This window comes from Protopterus annectens, chromosome 1.part2 (assembly GCF_019279795.1).
Source record: "Protopterus annectens isolate FY-2018-M chromosome 1.part2, PAN1.0, whole genome shotgun sequence".
Taxonomy (NCBI): Eukaryota; Metazoa; Chordata; order Ceratodontiformes; family Protopteridae; genus Protopterus; species Protopterus annectens.
The window spans coordinates 651737380-651762138 of record NC_056727.1 but is presented as its reverse complement, the minus strand read 5'-3'; the positions used below and the strand labels follow the sequence as shown (position 1 = coordinate 651762138).

At 37.3% G+C, this 24759-nt stretch overlaps 1 protein-coding gene across 2 annotated transcripts in view; it reads left to right on the top strand.

Moving 5' to 3' along the window:
- The window catches only part of KIF26B (kinesin family member 26B), a 1779156-nt gene that overhangs the window by 1670713 nt on the left and 83684 nt on the right, over positions 1–24759 (top strand). For both annotated transcript variants that reach the window (XM_044058109.1, XM_044058116.1), the window contains one exon: positions 16730–16932. In XM_044058109.1, the coding sequence (XP_043914044.1) occupies positions 16730–16932 (203 nt within the window). The remainder of the gene's footprint in view (positions 1–16729; positions 16933–24759) is intronic.

Sequence of the window (24759 nt, the reverse complement as noted above, 5' to 3'; positions counted from 1 at the left end):
TTCTCCCATTATCTAGTTTAGCAGTGTAGGGCAGAGGACTAGATTACATCCATTATTCGTTTAGTTATCAGTTTGTTTTCTGTGCTATTTTTGTTTCTGTGCCTGTCAGACATGAAGCCTGCTTCTGTGGATTTTGGACCTATATCCATGCGCATAAAGTTCATTTACAAGATTAACAAATGGATACATTAATTAAAAGTGATACTGGCAAGGGCATCATCTAGAGAGCTATGGAGGGTGTTTGTCCATTTCCATCATTCAAGCTAATGAGTTCTTTGCTAGCTAGTTATGCCCTAACCACACTCTTGATGGCTGATGCGAACACCTGGATCACAATGCCATCACCTATAATGTCTTTGTGAGTGTGCAAACTGCCACTTACAGGGACAGAGTCCACCTGTCCTGGCCATTTCAGTGCCTTACAGACTTACTGTTTCTTTGCACTGATTGACAGGGCAGAACTATTGTTACCTACCCCCAAGAAGGGTGGTGAACCAGTATCAGATTGTCACTCCTGTCTCCTCCTGCCCACCACTTGTTGTCAGGGCTTCATCCCTCTGTACAACAGAGCCATGAGTTAGGTTTTTAGTTTTCTCTTGACCAAACCGCTCTCTTATACCATGTCAGTTTTATCAAAAGCATACTATTTCACTATGTTTTGAATTAATTTTCCAAGTAAATTCAAAATAAAGCAAGTCTAGTAAAGATTTTGGTTTTCTACCCATTAAAATATCAGCAAGTAACAGTCTAGAACATGTTTATAGCATAATTTGATAACTAAATAAAACTTTAATGCTATTGTTTCAAGATCAACATTACTTACTGAGTAATTTATTTTTTCCTTAGCATTCCCAGAATTTCTTAATTTTATATGATGCTGCCATGTCAAAAACAATAATTTCTGGCATCCCATGGATGCTAAAACTTGCCCATAAGTATTCATTATCAATTCCCAGCATTGATATTTTTTATGTAAAAGTACAAGTGCATCCTATTTTAGGAAGTATCCAGAATAATCAGAAATATTTGGAAAGAAATGGGCCATCATAATTAAAGGAAAGGGTTTCCAGTAGTTTTTCTGGATATTCCAAGGAATGCAGCAAAATGATGACAGGTGACCTTAGTGATATTAATATGTAGTACAAATGACTGCTACTAACTCAGTGTCAGACACCAAGTTTTGCTGCTGTGTATAACTTTTGCCAAACCATTCATGTGAATGGTACCAGGATGGATCTCATATAATTTTAAGAACATCGTTTGTCTAACTTGTGGTTGAGTGATTGCTGTGGATTACCACAGCATGCAGTCATTTCATACTCTTGGGGTTGGGGGTTGGCATAATTGTTAAGGTATTTACCTCACATACACAAGTTACAGACATTCATTCTCACCTTTGAATGGAAATTGACTAGGCTTAAAATGGTGTGCAAGGACAAGCTAGTCTATAACTTACATTTGAACCTGTGTTGAGCTAGTTTTCCTGAAAACCAAGAGTGAATTCATATTTTTTGCAGTCTGAAAAAATCTAAAGTAATATGCTATAGAAATGTCGACATTTAATGTATGCAGCTGGGACTAGAACAGTACGCATATGATCAGACTACATTTAATGTGTACAGCTGAGACTAGAATAGTACCTATATGATCAGACTACATTTAATGTATACAGCTGGCACTAGAATAGTACCTGTATGATCAGACTACATTTAATGTATGCAGCTGGGACTAGAACAGTACATATATGATCACACTACATTTAATGTATGCAGCTGGGACTAGAACAGTACCTGTATGATCAGACTTCATTTAATGTATACAGCTGGGACTAGAACAGTAACTATACGATCAGACTACATGTAATGTGTACAGCTGGGACTAAAACAGTACCTATATGATTAGACTACATTTAATGTATACAGCTGGGACTAGAACAGTACCTATATGATCAGACTACATTTAATGTATGCAGCTGGGACTAGAACAGTATCTATATGATCAGACTACATTTAATGTATGCAGCTGGGACCAGAACAGTACATGTATGATCAGACTACATTTGATGTGTACAGCTGGGACTAGAACAGTACCTATATGATCAGACTACATTTAACGTATACAGTTGGAACTAGAACAGTATCTGTATAATCAGACTACATTTAATGTATGCAGCTGGGACTAGAACAGTATCTGTATAATCAGACTACATTTAATGCATACAGCTGGGACTAGAACAGTACCTGTATATCAGACTACATTTAATGTATACAGCTGGGACTAGAACAGTACCTGTATGATCAGACTACATTTAATGTATGCAGCTGTAACTAGAACAGTACCTATATGATCAGACTACATTTAATGTATGCAGCTGGGACTAGAACAGTACCTATATGATCAGACTACATTTAATGTATACAACTGAGACTAGAACAGTACCTATATGATCAGACTACATTTAATGTATGCAGCTGGGACTAGAACAGTACCTATATGATCAGACTACATTTAATGTATGCAGCTGAGACTAGAACAGTACCTATATGATCAGACTACATTTAACGTATACAGTTGGAACTAGAACAGTATCTGTATAATCAGACTACATTTAATGCATACAGCTGGGACTAGAACAGTACCTGTATATCAGACTACATTTAATGTATACAGCTGGGACTAGAACAGTACCTGTATGATCAGACTACATTTAATGTATGCAGCTGTAACTAGAACAGTACCTATATGATCAGACTACATTTAATGTATGCAGCTGGGACTAGAACAGTACCTATATGATCAGACTACATTTAATGTATGCAGCTGGGACTAGAACATTACCTATATGAACAGACTACATTTAATGTATGCAGCTGGGACTAGAACAGTACCTATATGATCAGACTACATTTAATGTATACAGTTGGAACTAGAACAGTACCTGTATGATCAGACTACATTTAATGCATACAGCTGGGACTAGAACAGTACCTGTATATCAGACTACATTTAATGTATACAGCTGGGACTAGAACAGTACCTGTATGATCAGACTACATTTACTGTATACAGTTGGAACTAGAACAGTACCTGTATGATCAGACTACATTTAATGCATACACCTGGGACTAGAACAGTACCTGTATATCAGACTACATTTAATGTATACAGCTGGGACTAGAACAGTACCTGTATGATCAGACTACATTTAATGTATGCAGCCGGAACTAGAACAGTACCTGTATGATCAGACTACATTTAACATATGCAACTGGGACTAGAGCTGTATCTATATGATCAGACTTCATTTAATGTAAGCAATTGGGACTAGAACAGTACCTGTATGATTAGACTACATCACATTTTCCTTTGATGGAGCAGCAGCCTTATTCCTCAGAAAGAGAGAGAGAGCGAGAGACATTCTGTATACCTGTAATGTGTATCTCATATGTACTGTTGAGAATGGATTACCAATTTTCTTGACTGCATTTCTGATAAAGCTTTTATCACATTAAATAACAAAGTACATGACCTGTGAACTGTTTGCATGCTAAATATTCATGAATAAATGTAGCTATGAAATTTCTTTGCACTAGAGACTATTGTACAGTATTTTTTACTGCAGATATTGTGACGTTTAAATTCTAAGTAATCACCCTTAAATATAGTTCTGAAAGTTTTTTTATTATTTTTTTATTTCTGTTTCTATTTTTTTATTTTTATTTTATTTTATTTAATTATCTGTTTATTTATTTTGTAGAAACCATTGCACCTTTCCTTTTTTTATTTCAGATATTTTTCTTGAGGTTTCTAGATTCTAGGCACAAACAAACGGGTTTATCTGAGCCATTGGGCATTTTACAAGAAGGTATTTCATCAGTCCAGTATGGAGGTGTATGGCACAGCAAAGTCAGTAGTTTGTCTATCTCTTAACTGATTTGCATGGATTATTTTACCAGTGCCACTCTGGATGTGATTGACAGTCTCAGCAGAAGTTAACACCTAGTGTAGTCTGGTATTCATGATGGACAACTACATGACGACCATTTGAGCCACAGTATACAACTAATTGAAATGCAATGTGAATGGTCAGAGGATTCTGTAATTAGGATATTTATCTTGACCTGAGGTACATTGACCTCAGAAGAGATTACAGTAAGTCTGATGGTGCATGTTGCAAAGCCTACTGTACCAGAGCAGAGTGCGAGAAAAGTATGCTTTTCCCCACAAAAGAGCCATTTTTTTGTGAATTCTTTGAAACTGTCCTGAACATTTTTTATAATTTTGGATAACTTTTAATGAAGTTACATCTACTAAATTATGTAAGAGTCCAATGTTTTGCAGACTGAAAGGCAGCCTAAACTCTGTATTGTTTGTGCTGTATTTAGAGTGTTGTCTTTCTTTATCTGGGTGTATACTGATATCTGAAGTTGATGAATAACAACAATGTACTCCTCCCCTTTGCAGTTTTGGCTGTCGCTAAGATGTCAGGGGATGATGCAGAATTTTATATAGAACTATCCATCGTTTTGTTAAATAACCTTTTTATACTTGTGTTTGTTTAAATGCTTTATGAGCTTTTGCATTTATTTTTCTCTGACTTCAGTAGTACAGTTGTCTTCCTTTAGCAGTATAATGTTTAAGTCTAAGTTGCGTTTCTGCAGTTTTTTTTTTTTATCTTGTCTAGTGAGCATGTCTATTTATTTTCGTTTTAGCATAGTTTGGCTTATAGTGCATATAAAGAATTGTGTGAGTGGTAACAGGACTCAGGCATTCACTTTATCTGTTAAGTGGACAGTTTTAAAGTGGAATCCTTTTCTTCTTAGTGTTAAAATAGTGAGCTGCCTTAAACAGGTCATTGGCTAACAGTAAGTGGGAGACAGTTGATCTACCAAACCCACGTCCACCAAATGCTATTCAAACACTAAACACTGAAAACAATGCTCAGCAGTCACCAAGGTTGCACTTTTGCTTTCTGCAGTACAGCTATGAAATGTACCAGATTAATTTTTTCCTTCTTATTTGTGCTTAAGCTTGTGATAGTTTCCTCCCAGAGGAAAGCATGTTATTCTTATCATCATTTAAATGTGATAATATTGCATTTATTTTATTTAATTTATTTAGCAGTTATCCAGATAAGTGAGCTGCTGCAGGACCCTCTTTAGCTTTAAGTCAGACCAGTGGTGGAACACTGAGTGAAATAACTTTGGATATGTGTGAAATAAGGAATGCATGCCCTGTCTTTAACTTTCACTTTATTGGCATGGTTATTGAAAAGGTAACACCTCAGAGATTTTTGTATGAACTCTTTAAAAGCATACCTTTTTGGCAAAACTATAAGTTGGTATCCACAAAAAAAGAAACAATGGGACAAAGACTTGATAGATTTACAGGATAAAATTGCTAAGTTAAAATTAAATAGTCAAAAAGGAAATAATTTAACTGAAGAAATAAATAGCGTAAACAGTAAATGTTTAGAAATTTTACAATGTAAAACTATGATAAATGTAGAAAAGATTACAATAACTGATTATTCCATAAATCCTAAATCCATGCATAAATTGGCTACTAGAACTAAAATGATTGTTAAGTCTAACCACATCAAATAATTATACTCCTCTAGTAGGAAAAATAAGGTTACTGAAATAGAACACATTCTGGATGTATTCATGTATCATTTTAATAAGATTAATCAACACCAACCAACAATAGAGACACAAAATCAATTGAAAACATAAAAAATATATATACTGAAAAATAGACTGTCAGAAGATCAAATAAAAAATAATTGACAAGCCTATATCAATGTCTGGACTCAAAATTCAAATTAATAAATTAAAACCCAATAAGGCACCTGGAAATGATGGTATAATGCCCGCATTCTGTAAAACAATGACTAAGGATGCTTTGAGTGTTTTACTAGAGGCATCTTCATTAGTTAAAAAACTTACAAAGGTACAATCATCCTAGAAATACACCCTAATATCCCAGATTTTAAAACCTGACCAGGAATTAACACAATGTTCTTCATGCAGACCAATTTCATTATTAAATCTAGATTATATAATATTCATGACAATCTATCCCTCTAGAATAAAACAATTACTTCCAGTGTTGATAAACAATGATCAGACTGGGTTTATAATGAACAGAAACACCTATGATAATATCAAGAGAATATCATCAATAACTGATTATACTAATAATTCAAAATAAGAACTAACTTTGGTTAGTCTGGATATCAATAGAGCATTTGATTCAGTTAATTGGGAGTCCTTACTGTTAGCACTGGAGGAATGTAATTTTTCAAACAATTTCTTACAATTACTTAAACTTCTCTATGAAAACTCCTTTGCATACATTAAGACAGGCTCATATACTTCCCAATCAATCATGATTACTAAAGGTACTAAAGAGATTGTCCCTTGTCTCCTTGTCCCCATTGCTTTTTCTCTAGTTATGGAACCTTTTTGCATATTATATAAGATCAAATAAATCATCAAAGGCATACTAATAAATAATGTTTTAATCCCCAAAATACAGTTATTTGCAGATGACATCCTATTAACTTTGGTTGATTGCAATTCTTCTCTTATTGCAATATTCCAAGCAACAGAAACATTCCAGAAGAAATCTGGATTTAGTTTTAATGAAAATAAGACTAAAATACTTCTTGTTATTTATACTATTAATAAAATAGATAAGAAATTATGTAAATACATTGTGAAAGATGGTAAAATCACTTAGGGATAATCTTGTCTGATAATATTAAAGCTATAAAAACCCTTAATTATAATAACTTAAATTCCATAAAACAAACTCCTAATAAATGGAATATTTTTTCATTATCCTTAATTAAAATGATTATCTTTCCTAAAATTTTATATATAATACAATCTTAATCACCTCAAAACACATATATAAAAGAGTATAATTCTTTGTTACTGAGCTTTTTCTGGTTTCCTAATAAGCCTAAATTGGCTTTAAACCATCACATTAGAGATTGGACATCAGATCGAGCAGTTTTGGTCTTTCAGATTTAGAATTATATTCCTTATCCTCAATTGTTTAAACAATAATTTTTTGTTTAAGTAACAATTATAATGTCAAATGGAAAGATATTTAGGGAGGTATATGTTGTAAATCTGATAATTTAACAAAATCATATCATACTAAAATAGCTAGTAATAAATGTATTTGGTTAGTAAAATACTACTTTATAGAAAAAACAAACCAATTAACTCTTATTATATTACTACGATAATAACCTCCTTTACAAATTTTATTTTCAGGAACCCTGAATATAAAGCATAGACTTTCTTTGTATTTTCAGTTACATATACTCAAAATACTATTAATGCATTTAATTTAACAACAATGACTACATTTAAAGGCAAGATGTTGTTGTACTGGTATCAATTACTAGAAATGGGAAGTTGCAAAATGCTGACCATATCATTAATAAGTTTGAGTAAAGCAAAGATATGTTGTTAGAAATTCAAAATTGTAGACAATTTATTGAACATAAGATTAAGCTAATGCAACCAATATTTAGAAATTCTTTCCCCACATTCACTGATTTACTCATTATTCTAATGAACCCAGAATATAATTGGAAAGGCACATCTAGCTGAAATATGTAAGGTACTTAATAAATCAACAGTATATCACAAAGAAAGCTATTGGGATTATATTAGACTAGTTAATAATAACTCACCAAGTGAAGATGATAAAAAACTAGTACTCCAATCTTCAAAACAGACTACTTCATCACTAAGGTGGAGGATATTCTCTTGGAAGTTCTTGCATAGAACCTTTATCACACCACATAAAGTTGAATTGATGTTTAATAAAGACATAGGATGCTGGAGATGTAAACTAAATGTTACAGCTGACTAGCAGCATATGTTTTACAATTGTTTAAAACTTAAAACAATATCGGGATAACATGAATTCTCTCTTACAATCTGTTTTTAATGATTAATTAATGCTGACCAAATCTCTTATTTTATTTAATACATCTATTCCCACTTGTGTCACAAAAATAAAATGCCCTCTTTTATGGAGTATCTTAACATTAGCAAGAAAAGTCATCACCAGGAACCGGAAGAATCAGACACTCCTACTGTGAAGGAATTGTACACTTGGCAACTGAAGTTTGTCATCTTGAACTTGTCGTGATCAAGACAAAAACATCCAAAATAACCTCTTCATATAATATATGGTTGAAATTAAAAGAACTGCTGGATAACATACTTTAATAATTAACTAAGAACTACTCTTATCACATTTCTTTTTTGTTTGAAAAGCTTTGTTTTATAGTAGACACCATTGTAGATAGTTACTTTAGTTGTTGTGTATCATTGTTCTTTTAGGTATGTATATTTGTTTTATAACATTTCAGTTATCATATATTAATGTTTTGTTGTTAAAATTTTCAGTAAAATCAATTGAGGAAAAACGTGATAAATGTTTAAATCAAGACATTTCTTTATGCCTGTGACCAGTCTGAGCCTTGCAGCCTGGTTTATATGGTCAGTATAACACTGACATAAATAAAGTTGTGAATACTTTTCTTCCTTGTAGTGATTAGAACTTTTATTCTAGCTTAGTTCTTCTAAATATTCTGACAGCTACAGACTTTCTGGATCAACAAACCTTCATTGAGCCCCCCTGACCTTACTACAAAAACACTTGACTGCTTTGCTTCTTAAATTATGGGCATTTGCAGAGGGCATTCTTTGGTGTTACTTCTATGACACACCCTCTGCATTACTGAGTCCCACAGGCCCAAGTTTGGCATCAGTGTAGCTCTCAATGTGCATGATTCTGATTGAGGATGTCATTAGTAGGAAGAACTTGGAGTACTATGTTGCTAATAAGCAAATCTATCATTTCTTCTTGTGCATGATATCACTGTTGATTGACTGAAGGACTGCCTGAAATCATTGTCCAATAGATGACAGTCAGCTGACTGAAACTGAACATCTGTAGAATCCATTACTTTGTCTCCCTAAGGAGTGCACCTCTGTGTCCACTTAAAAAAAAAAACATTTAGAAATTAATCTTTCTCAAAAGCATATTATAGTCAGTGATTTTATAAACTTAGTAGGGGCGTTATAGCTCCTTACTAACTCATAAGCTCTCATACTGATTAAAATATGCTTGCTTACATTTATTATTTTATAGTGCAATGTTTTAGAGTAAAGAATATATTTATAAACAGTTAAATAAAATGACAGAAAGAGAATATCATAAGATTTTGGAATGGTAGCACAGCAAATATGTCATATTTTTAATTGTTCAGTATTCTGTGCAACTGGATAGCAGCAGACCTAAACCAAGCAGAAGTTCAGTCCTGCTCTAATTATCCTCCTATCCCAACTGGTTTGTGGGAATACTTCAAGCGTACATGTTGCTGCTCATCTTTAGCCATGATTGTAGCTGGGAATTGGTTCTAGAAGTCAGCTACCAATATAGTCAATTATTCAGTAGAAGGGCACATGGATACCTACATCAGAAGAAGTAATGCTCCGGTTTTCTCTCCCCATAAAAAAATATTTTTTTTTCATAAAAATGATGCTTCACTGTATGCATTATAGTTAATGAAAATTGTCTGACCTCTTCTCATTTACTTAGGATGAGTCCTATGGTTTGAGGTATAGACATGATGGGGATTTGAATCCAGCCTGTTGGTTTGAGGAGATAAAGAGAAGATTTGGTCATTGGCATGGATTTGTGTCAGTCCTTCATGGTTAACCATCCCTTTGTTGTTTACAAATGTCTCATGTTAAATGGTTTGACATGCTGGTGGACAGTAGCTTTGGCGCAGTTTTACTGCAGAATCTCTGCAGTCAGATTGTTAGTTTGGCAGAGACAAAACCAAATAGAAGTACAAATCGGTCACTGACTTGAATCTCATCATTCACAGTTACATGGCATCAACAGCAACCACTACTCTCTTCAGTGAATGCAACTTCTGAAGCAGTTTGTCTTACACTGAGCATGCAGAACTGAAGATGAGATGTCTGATTTTCTTGCAAGGCATATTGAAGTTTAACATTTTGAGCAGTGGATATTGGCTGTCACAATTAGCAGTTAAAGAACTATGGATGGATCAGTGGACAAGAAGTTCTTAGAAAAAAATTGAAGATTGAATACCCTTGATTGCCTCTGTATATTTGCAGATTTTTAGAGATTTTGTTATATAGGTTCATAGATTCATAGATGTTTGCTAAGCTAATGACCACAAGGGCCTTTTTAAGCCTAGCCATGCATCCCAAATCTCTGACAAGTTCTGATGCCCTTGATAAGTGTAAGCAGGGGTTTGGGAGATGAACCATTTACAGGTCATCTGTGTCTGTTAGAGACATACGTGCCAGACCAGGGATGAATTAACAGTTTTCTATCCAATTGTCCAAGTTGCACTTGAGTTGGGTTAGGAAGGAACTCTGCTTCACATGGATGGGGAGCCTGTTCCATAGACAAGGTAGTCTCTGGGATACACTCCTATCTCTCCAGCAGGACCTATTTATATCACAGACAAGGTTTAAGTCTTTAGAATGTATAATTCTGTTGTTATTTGGTTTGTGGATATGCAGGACGTCCATCAGAGTGGTGTCTGACAATGCCCTATATGCCAGGCATAGATCTCCCCTCAAAAGTCTGTAGGAGACAGAGTACAGGGATAGGGCCTTGAGGCGGTCTGCATAGGACATTTTACGTACACCCTGTATTCTTATACTGAGGAACCTCTGTGGACGTTCCAATTGTTAGATATGCCTGGTTAGGTACATACCAAAGGGATCACTGTATTCAATGACAGGTCTGATGAATGTCGAATACAGTGGAATAATGACTTCCTTGGACTTAGATGCCATACCTTTGTTTATAATTTGTGCAATATAGAATGATTTTCTCCCACTGTAGACACATGATGGTCAAAGGCTAGATTGCTGTCTATGTGTTTCACTAAGTCCCTGACTACTGGGTCAACTCTAAATCTCATTTAGGTCCTGAAGCAGTATAACTTTATAGATGTTCTTTGTGTTTCACTGTTGCAGTCATCACATTTGGGTTATCTGCTTGCAGTAGCCCTCAGTCGGCCTGATTATCAAAGTCTTGGGTCCTGCGTCAGTTGCTGTCTCATCTTCCATGACGTCAGGTAGTCAGGGGTTTAAAGCATGCAGCCGACACCATTACACCAGTTTTTCTTGCCATGTGGTGCCCAAAGCAGAAGCAGTTCGCAAGTGCCGGTCGGCCGACTCCTGAAATTTTAATTTTCGAGTTTCAGAACGAAGTCTTCAACTAAGCTAAGTACCCCGTTGGGGAAACATTTTCTTGCTCTAAACTGATGTCTGTAAAAGTTAATAATTGTATTTCTTGTGGAAAGCAAATACCTCATAAAGATTTTCATTTGTACTGCATTCCTTACTTAGGCCCTGACCATGACGTACCTTGCTGTCGGTTTTGTGCCTTATTTAAACAACAAATTATTCATCGTTGGTTTATTTACACTTCTAAATATTTGGTACTCGGTTCAATTATCCAAATATGGCTTTGATAAGCCACCCGACTACCGACATTCCAAAAAAATGCAAACATAAAGACAGAGACAGACCGCATAGGTCCAAAGCTGCTGAAAATGCTTCTCCTAAGCTAGTCACCAGTTCGCCGGTACTCAGTGAGGTGCTTTCGCAGCCCCTGACACCCGCTACTTCAGATTTGCAGGCCTCTACTGAGACCCATTCAGAGTCCGGTATGCCGCAAGATGCTTCAAATGTGGAACCTGCGGATGTCTCTACCTTGGATGGGTCCGGAGCTGCTGTGCAGGCATCGGCTTCTGAGGGTGTATTCAGACCTACTGACTTGCATATTAAACCGACATCTTCTTCTTCAAGGCCTAAAACTCAATCCATGCCTAGAAAACTGACTCCCAGACCACATGGTCAGGCCTCTATGCCTAAAAAACAAATGATAAGAATGTCTGAAGACCTTATTACTCTAATCAGAGCCACCCTTCCCCCTCTAAGAGACCTAGGACTGAGTTCCCTTATGATTCTTCTCATCAGGACTCTGAAATTTCTGTTTCCTCTGATGACCAGGATTTACCCTTATCTACCTATCTGGATTCTGATTCAGAGGACTCTATTCCCTCTGCTTCCCCTCCAGAGGATTTTTCTTTTGGTGAAACCTTGCATACTCTTAGGGAGCATTTTCGCTGGGAAGGACAGGATTACTCTGACTCTAAAAACAGGTTTAGGGATTTCTTACCCCCAACACAGACCTTTAGCTATCCCGCTGTACGGGACATTGTTGTTGATGCCCTTTCGAAATCTAGCTTGGCCCCTGACTCTTTACCTCCTGCTCCCAGAAAACCTGATAGATATTACAGGGTTCCTGACTCTCACAAGTTCCTCTTTAAAAATCCTACTGCTGATCCTGAGACCATTTTACAGGAACCCAAGGGCATTAAGGCTACTACTGCCAGAAATCCTACCCCCTCTGATAGAGATTCCAGGGCACTGGATAGATGGGGTAAGAAAGTATAGACTTCTGCAACCTTGGCCATTAGGGCCTTAAACTGCCAGTTTCATATGTTAAAGTATCAGCAGCATATTATTGGATTGCTTAAACAGAAAATGATGTTGATTCCTGATTGTGCTGAAAATAAAGATTTACAGGATTTAATGCATTCTGCTGAACAAGTTGGGAAACATACTTTGTGATGTGGCTTTGATTCACTAGAGGCATCTTGCAGGACTGCTGTCACTGGGTCTGTACTTAGAAAGCATGCTTGGCTTAAGGAGCAGTCTTTGCCAGATCATGTTAAAGCTAAATTGCTGGATGCTCCTATAATCCAAGACCGCCTGTTTGGCAACAAAGCAGAAGAAGTACTTAAAAAGATAGAGGAAAAAGCTAAATCTATGCAAACTGTTAAAGATTTCCTGCAAGTACAGCCTCCCAGATTTAGTAGACATTGGCCCTCTATGAATTGGTCCTTTCCTGCCTCTTCCAGGCCTTCTCAGTCCAAATCCAGAACCAGCAGAACACCCTGGCTTCAGTCCAAAGGTACTCACAGGACTAAGCAGTGGGGGGCTCCCACTTCCAAAGCAGGGAGTGGTAAGACTCCCCCTATGGTAAACTGTCTCAATGATTTAACTTTAAACCTTCCAAGCCCTGCACAACTGACTGTTCCTTTAGGGGGAAAGATTGCCCTGCATGCAAAAAACTGGGAACTTATTACCCAGGACAAATGGGTTTTACATATAGTTTCCCAAGGATAGGTATTCCACTTCCACTCATTACCAACTCCAAATTGTTGGCTAGATCTACCCCCAAATCAGTGGGCAAAGGCTCAAAAGCAAATCATCTCTCTCTTAAGCATCAGGGCTATTCAACCTGTTCCAGAAGAGGAAAGGGGACAAGGTTTCTACTTAAGACTTTTCCTGGTGCCCAGAAAAGACAACTCCTGATGTCCTATCCTGGACCTCTATATCCTAAACACATTTTTGGTGATCCCAAAATTCAAGATGCTAACTCTTCACCAGCTGCTTCCTATGCTAGGCAAGGATGCCTGGTTGGCAACTCTGGATTTAAAGGAAGCCTACCTGCACATCCCAATAAGGGAATCTTGCAGAAGATACCTACGCTTAAAAGCAGGCTACATGCACTATCAGTTCTCTGCACTGCCCTTAGGCTTATCTACTGTACCCAGGGTATTCACAAAGTGCCTAGCTCCAGTCATTGCATTTTGCAGGCAAAGAAATATCCAAATATATCCATACCTGGACGATTGTCTAATTCAGGCAGAAAGCCAGGACATACTATTGAATCATCTGGCATTTGTACAGAAATTGCTAACTTCTCTGGGATACACCATAAACAAAAAGAAATCACATCTTGTACCCTACCAACAAATTGTATTCCTGGGAGCAAGCTTGAACACAACTTCCCAGATGACTTTCCTCTTGCCAGAGAAACAAGTTCATTTGACAGGCTACTTCAAACTACTGGCCACAAAGACCCAGCTATCTGCAGGGAAAATACTGCAAGCCCTGGGGTTCATGGCCAACTGCATTCTCCTAATTCCATATGCAAAACTGCATATGAGGAAACTACACTGGTATCTAAAATGCCTATGGTGTCAACATTCTCAGGATCTAGAAGCAATGATTCCTATCATACCTTGTCTACAGATAGAGTTCCTTTGGTGGGCAGAGGCCTGCCACCGAAACAAGGGACTGCCATTCACTCTACCCCCTGCCACCCAAACCCTAACAACAGATGCATCAGACTATGCATGGGGGGTGCATTTGGCAGGGAAGTGCATTCAGGGCAAATGGAACCCAAGTCAAATGCACCTGCATATCAATCAAAAAGAAATGCTAGCTATACAGAATACTCTGACAGCCTTCAAGGACCACATTCTTCCAGGACAATTAATGGTAAAGACGGACAACACCACTGTTATGTGGTACATAAACAAGCAGGGGGGAACCCACTCATACTCTCTCTGCAGACTAGTCATGGCTCTGTGGAACACAGCCTTGAGCTACCAAGTGCACCTACAAGCTCAATTCCTGCCAGGAAAGCTAAATACACTGGCAGATGAACTAAGCAGAAATCTTATGGACCCACATGAGTGGAAACTGGAACCAAAGATATTCAACATGTTGAGAAACAAATGGGGGAGCCCAGATTTAGACCTGTTTGCCTCCCCCCAGAACTACCAATTGGAAAAATTCTGCACAAGGACTCCCCACAAACAAGCTTGGAAAGTGGATGTCCTGTCCTTCACCTGGAAAAACCTATCAGTTTATGCCTTTGCCCCTCTGTCTCTCCTCTCCAAGGTACTACTAAAGATCAAACAGGACAAACCAAGGACGATACTGATTGCACCAGACTGGCCATGCCAACATTGGTACCCCCTTTTGCGCAGTGTGTCACTGCTGGCACCATGGCACCTGCCTCAGACCCCTGCCCTGCTGTCCCAGCAGGAGGGCCAGTTTCTGCACCCACATCTTCAACCACTGAACCTGGCAGCCTGGCTAATTACCTGATCTCTTCAATACCATCCCTCAGTAAGCAAGTGTTGGATGTCATTCTGGAGGCAAGGAGGCCTAGTACTAGAAACTCCTATGCTGAAAAATGGAAAAGATTATGTTCCTGGAGCCATCCTCAGGGGACGGGCATAGTAGCGCCCAATTTACCTCAGATTCTTCAATACTTAACTGAGATGTTTCACAAGGGCCTTTCCTTTTCCTCCATCAAAATTCATGCCTCAGCCATTTCAGCTCATTACAACACAGAACCACCCCTCTTCTCTCACCCACTGCTGAAGCAGTTCCTCAGAAGGCCCAAAAACATAAGACCACCCAGGAGAGCCCCTACTCCCGCCTGGGACCTTCACTTTGTATTGGAAAAACTCACTCTACCTCCTTTTGAACCAGCTGCAAATGCAGAGTTGAAATTCCTTTCTTGGAAAACAGCCTTCCTTTTAGCCATCACTTCAGCAAGAAGGGTGTCTGAATTACAGGCCCTCATGGCAGTGGAGCCTTTCATCATTTTTCATGCGGACAGGGTGCCCCTCAGGACCAATCCCTCCTTCATGCCCAAGGTGGTATCCAGTGTGGCCCTTAATCAGTCTATTCATTTGCCAACCTTCTTTTCTAATCCATGGAACAATGGGGAATGAATACTGCACTCCTTAGATGTGCACAGACAACTTAGATTTTATTTCGGCAGGACTAAACCTCTCCGGAAATCTGAGCAGCTGCTGGTTGCATTTGCTGCAGGGGCAGAGGGGAAGGCCATTTCAAAGCAAACCACTTCTAAATGGATAGGCCATTGCATTCATTTCTGCTATAAGCACCATGGAAAACCTACCCCACAGGGGATAAAACCACATTCAAACAGGGCTGCATCTACATCTACAGCCTTTCTCAAATGTGTCCCTACCAGGGACATCCTAGAAGCTGCTACCTGGAGTTCTGTAAATGCCTTCACCAAGCATTACCTTTTGCCAATTTTCTCTAAATCCAGAGCTGGCTTTGCCACTCCAGTCTTGCAGGGCCTTATAGCTGGTCCTAATGCTATCTAATTTCCTCTTACCATCCTTTGCTTTAGGAATCTACCCAAATGTGATGACTGCAACACTGAAACACGAAGAACATAGTACAGTTGTGTACACTTACCATAAATGTAGATGTTCGAGTGTATTCACTGTTGCAGTCCTGGCTACCCTCCCTCCAGCCCCCTGACGTCTATTGACTATACCTCTATTCTTGTTTACTATGCTTAAAGCTTTTTGGTGTATTTGCTTTTTTGTTGGAGGTGTAACCTTATATATATATATATATATATATATATATATATATATATATATATATAATTGCTTCCCATTATGGGGGCACCTGACATCTGGGGCAAGAAAAACTGATGTAATGGCATCGGCTGCATGCTTTATACCCCTGACTAACTGACGTCATGGAAGATGAGACAGCAACCGACGCAGCACCCAAGACTTTGATAATCAGACCGACTGAGGGCTACTGCAAGCAGATAACCCAAATGTGATGACTACAACAATGAATACACTCGAACATCTATATTTATGGTAAGTGTACACAACTGTACTTTCTCTATACTTGCATTTATTTAATTGTTTTTAGTATGTGCTTTTGGAAGTAGACAACTGTGCAGATATTGAAACATGTTTCTTTTGTTCTAGGTTCACAGAGGCGGAGGCTTATTCCTGCTTTGTCACTTGATTCATCTTCTCCAGTAAGGAAGCCTGCAAATAGTCCTGGGCTGCGCTGGGTTGATGGTCCATTGCGGACATCACAGAGAGGCATAGCTGAACCTTTTGAAATAAAAGTCTATGAAATTGATGATGTGGAAAGGTTGCAGAGGAGAAGACTGACTATGAGCAAGGTGGGTTTGTATTTGCTAAATATCCCAGCACATAAATGCTGTGCCCTTTCAGATTGAATACCTTAGTGGCTGTCGACTTAATTCCTATCCATGGCTATGTATCAAGCCATTGTTGGTAAATGTGTGTGGATGCTCTTTTAGGAGGTTGGAGGATGGTGTAATGGTTAGGGTGCTTACATAAGGTACAAGGTGTGATTCTTGCCTTTGAAGAGGAAATTGGCTGTGCTTAAAATGGCCCACAAGGGCAGCTTGCCTAGTATTTATCTGTGAATTTCATCACATTTTATTTAAAGCAATATGAAAGATGATGCATATTCCAGGCAGTTAACAAAATATTTTGTGTCGTCTGCATATACTTACAGTAGTTTACACTTTTATTACTACTGCTTTTCCTTTTATACTGTGTACTAATCTTAAGAGATTTGTTTCTATTCTAAACTACTTATAATGTATTTGTATGGAGTTTTTTTTAGGCATTTACTCCTGGTGTCTGTTGACCAACAGCCCCTCCTGATCAATTGATCCATTTGTTCCCTCACTGTGGCAAAGATTGACCAGTAATGGCCATCATTAGGCAGCCATAAGGGGTGCTTCACATTTTTCTATTTGGTTTCACCAGCTGTAACTGTACACACTTAGCTAGGTGCTTGGGAGAGGATTGCAATGGGCCATCCATATAGGATGTCCTCTCATTTCCACAAGGGGTGTTCCATTTAAGCAGTCATGGCCCTTCACTTGGAGCATGAGCTGTGTTCTGTCTGGTCTCCTAAAGGAAGATTACATCATTCAGTGTACTCCTGAGTGTACAAAAACCCTCCAATCCCCCTAGGAGAGGTGAGCAAGCTATGTCCCTTCAAACCCCTCCCGCCTGACGTCCGCAGTGCCAGGGCTTCTAATTTAACCCGAGTCTCCTCTCAGTCATAGTAAAGATTTCTTTCATATATGTCATTAATCTTTTTTGCCCATACATGTATATAGCTTTCATTTCAGGCCCTTTTGTGAAGTTTGCTGCAAAAGTAAATAAATAATCAAAGGGGGGATTACAGCAGTCAGAACCTGTGTGGTACCTCACTTGGCTAATGTTTTGCAATTAAGTTGGATGCCATGCACTGGCTGTGTGTCTTATTCTTCAGATAATGTTCTAACCATGATTCCTCTCTAGTGCCTGCTCCAATGCTGTCTGATTTGTGCTGTGAGAATTTGTAAGAATCTATGTCTAATTTTTTGCCAAAGATAGGCAAGTAATGCATACAACCACTCCTTGACCTACTGTCTTTGGAACTCAGATGAATATCTCTGTTAGAATCATAGGACATAACCTCACCACTGTAATTTCATGCTGTATTTTGTCACATGTTTCACTGGTCTTTTTATATTCTACACTTCTTTCTTCCAAAATGATTTCATGATTTTTCTAACCACTGAAGTGAAACTATTGGGTTTGTTACCTGCCTTAGTTTTGTATGCTGTCTTATAAAGGGGAATTAAAAATGTTGAGTTTTCGAGGCCTTGCCTCATTCCAAGATTTGTCATAATGGCTGTCCTGTATATGATTTTTCCATCATTCTTGAAGAATTATTTGGTAAATTCTGTCACACACATTGTCTTATTTACCATTTATAGTAGAAGTTTTCCCAGAGCTCTTTCTTTTTTGAAATGTGAGGGACCAAACCCTTGAACTGTGTTGATACATTTAACCCCTTAATCCTGTTAGCTCCTTCCACTGACTGGATTTGGTAACACCTTTTCCCTTCCTGTATCCATATGAAACAGAAATAGCCATTAAGTAGCACTATTTCATTGAGTCCTTTCTGCCCATCTATGCTCTGGCTTATTACTTATTAGCATTCTTTCTTTAGACCCTTTTATTTGCTGGTAGCTTTTTGTTGTATTTCCAGAAGGCTTCTTTCATAGGCAGTCAGTGGACTGCAGGATGCCTACAAGACGTTAAGGACTAGTGACTACCCCTGCTTTACAGGACATGTTCTTACTGTAATTCCTGTTAATGATAGCACTGGAAATGCTGCTCTCATTATAAGCATTGTCTTTAATAACAATCTTCTAAACCTTTCCTAAGCTGCAGGATGAGACCTTACAAAAACAAAAATGAAAATCCAATTTTCTTTGACATATCCAAAGTAAAACTAAAGTTGTGAGTTTTATTCTGAACTGGGAACACTGAAGGAAATTGGTGAGATGTTTTGCATCAAGGTGAAGAAAACATATATAAGTATAGGGTAGTAGTGTAGGAGCAGTGACTTTAGTAAGTTATTCAGACAGTTACAAGCACTGGTAGGGTGCTAAGTGTAACATAGTGACATAGAGGTACTGGGTTGGAACATGAAATCAACAGTATTTTTTGCCACCGAAAACAAAAAGAATATTGGAAAAAAAAACTTAGCTACTCAACAAGTATATAGTTGAAATCATCTGTCCAAAAGGCAAATGCCTGATCACTATTGAAATGTATACAGCTGAACAAGATGCCTTTGGATGTGGACACATCGAACAGGATGGCAATGTGGTCAGAAAAGCTAGGACAGAAATAAACAGTAACATGGATGGTGAAATTTAATTGTAGTTTAGCAATGCTTGCATGTTTGTCTGGAGAAAGAGAAAACAAGGAAACCAACGTCATTTTATTGGATACTGGAAGCTTGCTTGCCAGACTGTTGGTCCAGTTACTTAAGCCTGTTATCTCTAATTATAATATTTTAGTAATATGGTAATTCATTTGGTTAATGTAATCATGTACTAAATGGGGCTTGCTGTAATAATGATCCTAAAGCCATATGTTCTGGCTTAAAATGGCCAAATCACTTACTAAGTTAACAGATAAATAAATAAATAAAACAAATATGAAACAGGGATTCCAGGCATAAAATATTCCACAACAACCAGGTGCATGCTTAAAACAAACATGCATACTACAAAGGTTACAAGTGCTTGATATTAGTGACATCACACCTTATATATGCATAAATCTAGTAGGTTACAAGTGCATGATATTCATAACATCACACCTTATATATGCATAAATCTTGTAAGGTTACAAGTGCATGATATTAGTGACATCACACCTTATATATGTATAAATTTTGTAAGGTTACAAGTGCATGATATTAGTGACATCACACCTTATATATGCATACATCTTGTAAGGTTACAAGTGCATGATATTAGTGACATCACACCTTATATATGTATAAATCTAGTAGGTTACAAGTGCATGATATTAGTGACATCATATGCATAAGTCTTGTAACAGAGTCACAATAGAAATGTTACAGCGGTGCTGAATATTTATGGCATAAAACAAATTCACATTAGGCATTTTTAGATGCTAAAAATGGTGTATTATATAAATAAACTTTGGAAATAAGCAGTTAACTATGGCAATCTGTACATAGTGTACAACAGTATGAGACAACAAGAGTTATACAACCCAAGCTGATAGTGTATCACAGAGAAAATATCCGGAGACAACTGTTGTGACTTGTGCAAGGGATTGTGGATATGGCAGATTTTTCCAGGGATAAACTTTCTCTCTGTAGGGAAATAGGAACCAAGCATGAGCTGTAGTAGGTTTGTTCAGTACAGTAGGTAAGTGATTACAAGTAGGTTTGTTCAGTACAATAGGTAAGTGATTACGAGTAGGTTTGTTCAGTACAATAGGTAAGTGGTTACGAGTAGGTTTGTACACTACAATAGGTAAGTGATTACGAGTAGGTTTGTACAGTACAATAGGTAAGTGATTACGAGTAGGTTTGTACAGTACAATAGGTAAGTGATTACAAGTTGGTTTGTACAGTACAATAGGTAAGTGATTACGAGTAGGTTTGTACACTACAATAGGTAAGTGATTACGAGTAGGTTTGTACAGTACAATAGGTAAGTGATTACGAGGTTTGTACAGTACAATAGGTAAGTGATTACAAGTTGGTTTGTACAGTACAATAGGTAAGTGATTACGAGTTGGTTTGTACAGTACAATAGGTAAGTGATTATGAGTAGGTTTGTACAATACAATAGGTAAGTGATTACGAGTAGGTTTGTACAGTACAATAGGTAAGTGATTACGAGGTTTGTACAGTACAATAGGTAAGTGATTACAAGTTGGTTTGTACAGTACAATAGGTAAGTGATTACGAGTAGGTTTGTACAGTACAATATGTAAGTGATTACGAGTTGGTTTGTACAGTACAATAGGTAAGTGATTACGAGTAGGTTTGTACAGTACAATAGGTAAGTGATTATGAGTAGGATTGTACAGTACAATAGGTAAGTGATTATAAGTAGGTTTGTACAGTAGAATAGGTAAGTGATTACGAGTAGGTTTGTAGGTTTGTACAGTACAATAAGTAAGTGATTACGAGTAGGTTTGTACAGTACAATAGGTAAGTGATTACGAGTAGGTTTGTAGGTTTGTACAGTACAATAAGTAAGTGATTACTAGTAGGTTTGTACAGTACAATAGGTAAGTGATTATGAGTAGGTTTGTACAGTACAATAGGTAAGTGATTACGAGTAGGTTTGTACACTAGAATAAGTAAGTGATTACGAGTAGGTTTGTTCACTACAATAGGTAAGTGGTTACAAGTTGGTTTGTACAGTACAGTAGGTAAGTGATTACGATTAGGTTTGTACAGTACAATAGGTAAGTGGTTACAAGTAGGTTTGTACACTACAATAAGTAAGTGGTTACTAGTAGGTTTGTACACTACATTAGGTAAGTGGTTATGAGTTGGTTTGTACAGTACAATAGGTAAGTGATTACGAGTAGGTTTGTACAGTACAATAGGTAAGTGGTTACGAGTAGGTTTGTACACTACAATAGGTAAGTGGTTACGAGTAGGTTTGTACACTACAATAGGTAAGTGGTTACGAGTTGGTTTGTACAGTACAATAGGTAAGTGATTATGAGTAGGTTTGTACAGTACAATAGGTAAGTGGTTACGAGTAGGTTTGTACACTACAATAGGTAAGTGGTTATGAGTTGGTTTGTACAGTACAATAGGTAAGTGATTACGAGTAGGTTTGTACAGTACAATAGGTAAGTGGTTACGAGTAGGTTTGTACAGTACAATAGGTAAGTAATTACGAGTAGGTTTGTACAGTACAATAGGTAAGTGGTTACAACTAGGTTTGTACACTACAATAGGTAAGTGGTTACAAGTAGGTTTGTACACTACAATAGGTAAGTGGTTATGAGTTGGTTTGTACAGTACAATAGGTAAGTGATTATTTGTAGGTTTGTACAGTACAATAGGTAAATGATTAGAAGTAGGTTTGTACAGTACAATAGGTAAGTGATTATGAGTAGGTTTGTATAGTACAATAGGTAAGTGATTACGATTGGATTTGTACAGTACAATAGGTAAGTGATAAGTAGATTTGTACAGTACAATAGGTAAGTGATTATGCATAGGTTTGTACAGTACAATAGGTAAGTGATTACAAATATGTTTGTACAGTACAGTAGGTAAGTGATTATGCATAGGTTTGTACAGTACTATAGGTAAGTGATTACGAGTAGGTTTGTACAGTACAATAGGTAAGTGATTATGAGTAGGTTTGTACAGTACAATAGGTAAGTGGTTATGAGTTGGTTTGTACAGTACAATAGGTAAGTGATTACGAGTAGGTTTGTACAATACTATAGGTAAGTGATTACGAGTAGGTTTGTACAGTACAATAGGTAAGTGATTATGAGTAGGTTTGTACAGTACAATAGGTAAGTCGTTATGAGTTGGTTTGTACAGTACAATAGGTAAGTGATTACGAGTAGGTTTGTACAGTACAATAGGTAAGTGATTATGAGTAGGTTTGTACAGTACAATAGGTAAGTGGTTATGAGTTGGTTTGTACAGTACAATAGGTAAGTGATTACGAGTAGGTTTGTACAATACTATAGGTAAGTGATTACAAGTAGGTTTGTACAGTACAATAGGTAAGTGATTATGAGTAGGTTTGTACAGTACAATAGGTAAGTGATTATGAGTTGGTTTGTACAGTACAATAGGTAAGTGATTACGAGTAGGTTTGTACAGTACAATAGGTAAATGATTAGAAGTAGGTTTGTACAGTACAATAGGTAAGTGATTATGAGTAGGTTTGTACAGTACAATAGGTAAGTGATTACGATTGGATTTATACAGTATAACATACAATTTCAACAGTCTGCACTGAAACTACATGCTGAGTGCTGTACTTAATTAAATGATAATACACAGTAAGTACTGTACTATATAAATGATCCATGCACCCCTTGAATAAAGAATCCAGTATTTAAATTCCTTAACAATTAACCACTTACCCTAGGGAGGATTCACAACGTCTTCTGTTGTACTTGGTGAGATGAAAAAAAGAAGAGCCACACAGTATTCTGACTGGTGCTCTTGGCTGAGATCCCAAATCTGAGAGTAATGCACCAACATTTATAAACACCTTAGAAAGCAACCTCTGAAAATTATAAGATATTTACAAAGACATTGTCACTTTCCCAAGGGAGTCTTTTACAGCTGAATACTAGGGTTATTTTTTATTTTTTTTGGTGTATGTGTTCTTTATAAAGAGAGTGAGACAGAGAAAGCGATCAGGGTAGAAGTATGAACACACTGTTCGTTTCTGCCTGTTTCCCAGACGGAAGCAGTATGACATCACTATGGTCAGTGGAGTCCTTAAAGTCCACTTCTGATGATGCAAGGCTCACTTACCCTTGAGCATCTTATGTCGTTGTTAGCATATATCTCAGTGCTGCATAAGTGCTTGATTAAATCACTTTTAGTTAACCTACCTGCATCAACAGGTTATAGTCTAATTAATCTCTGTGATTCACTAATTAATCTCTTTAGATAAACAGATCATCCTTGGGTGATCACCTTGCATTAAATTAGTGGTATTTCACTCTGCAGCATTTGGGTGGCTAACCAGTTATATACATTTATGAATATGCATGTAAGTGAAGAAAGACTTGACAATCAAAATCTTGCTCAGGCTGCATTAGAGAAGAGATTGAGAAGACATGGTGTTGGTTCACAGAAGTATACAATAAACGTGTGAAGTCAGGAAACCCAAGAGGAATGACAATACAGAAAGAAAGAACTTGACCGATTGCTGTAACTAGTTTCAAGTCTGAACTGTTAGGATATGCCTTTACTGAAAACACGAGAGAGATACACAGAACACTGTCCCTGTGTTATTATTTTGATGAAATTCTTTGGACGGGGTTAGGCAGAGTGCAAATCAGAGATCATGGATCGAGGGAAGGACTGAATGATTTAGTTTTTAATTTATCTGATTTATCGCTGGATGAAACGGACTACAAACTTTTAAATAAGGGGCTGAGCTTCATACCAGCACAAGTTAGTAATATTGCTACTATACTAACTGAGTTACGTGTTTTTACCCGTAATATTGCTTTGGAATTATTTTTTAAACAAACATCGCAGAACAGTAGTAATTGTAATGAGAGATTGAATGGTTTTGAATGTTTTAAAAGGAAAAGCACATTTTCACCTGCACAACATCCATGTTTAGAATGCTTCTTAAAAGCGTGTGAGAATGACCTCTATAAACACTATTTGGATTATAAAAAGGGCACCTTATCACTTTTTCACAATATAACTAAGGAAGAAAGACTAGCAATGAATGCTTTATCTAACAACATGGCCATTATGATAAGACCTGCAGACAAGGGAGGGGGGATAGTCATCCTCAATAAAGAAGATTACATAGAATACATGGGTATATTGTTAAAGGATGACACTACTTACAAAGAGATTGATAAAAAAACAGTAGATAATCTAATATATGAGGTACACCATG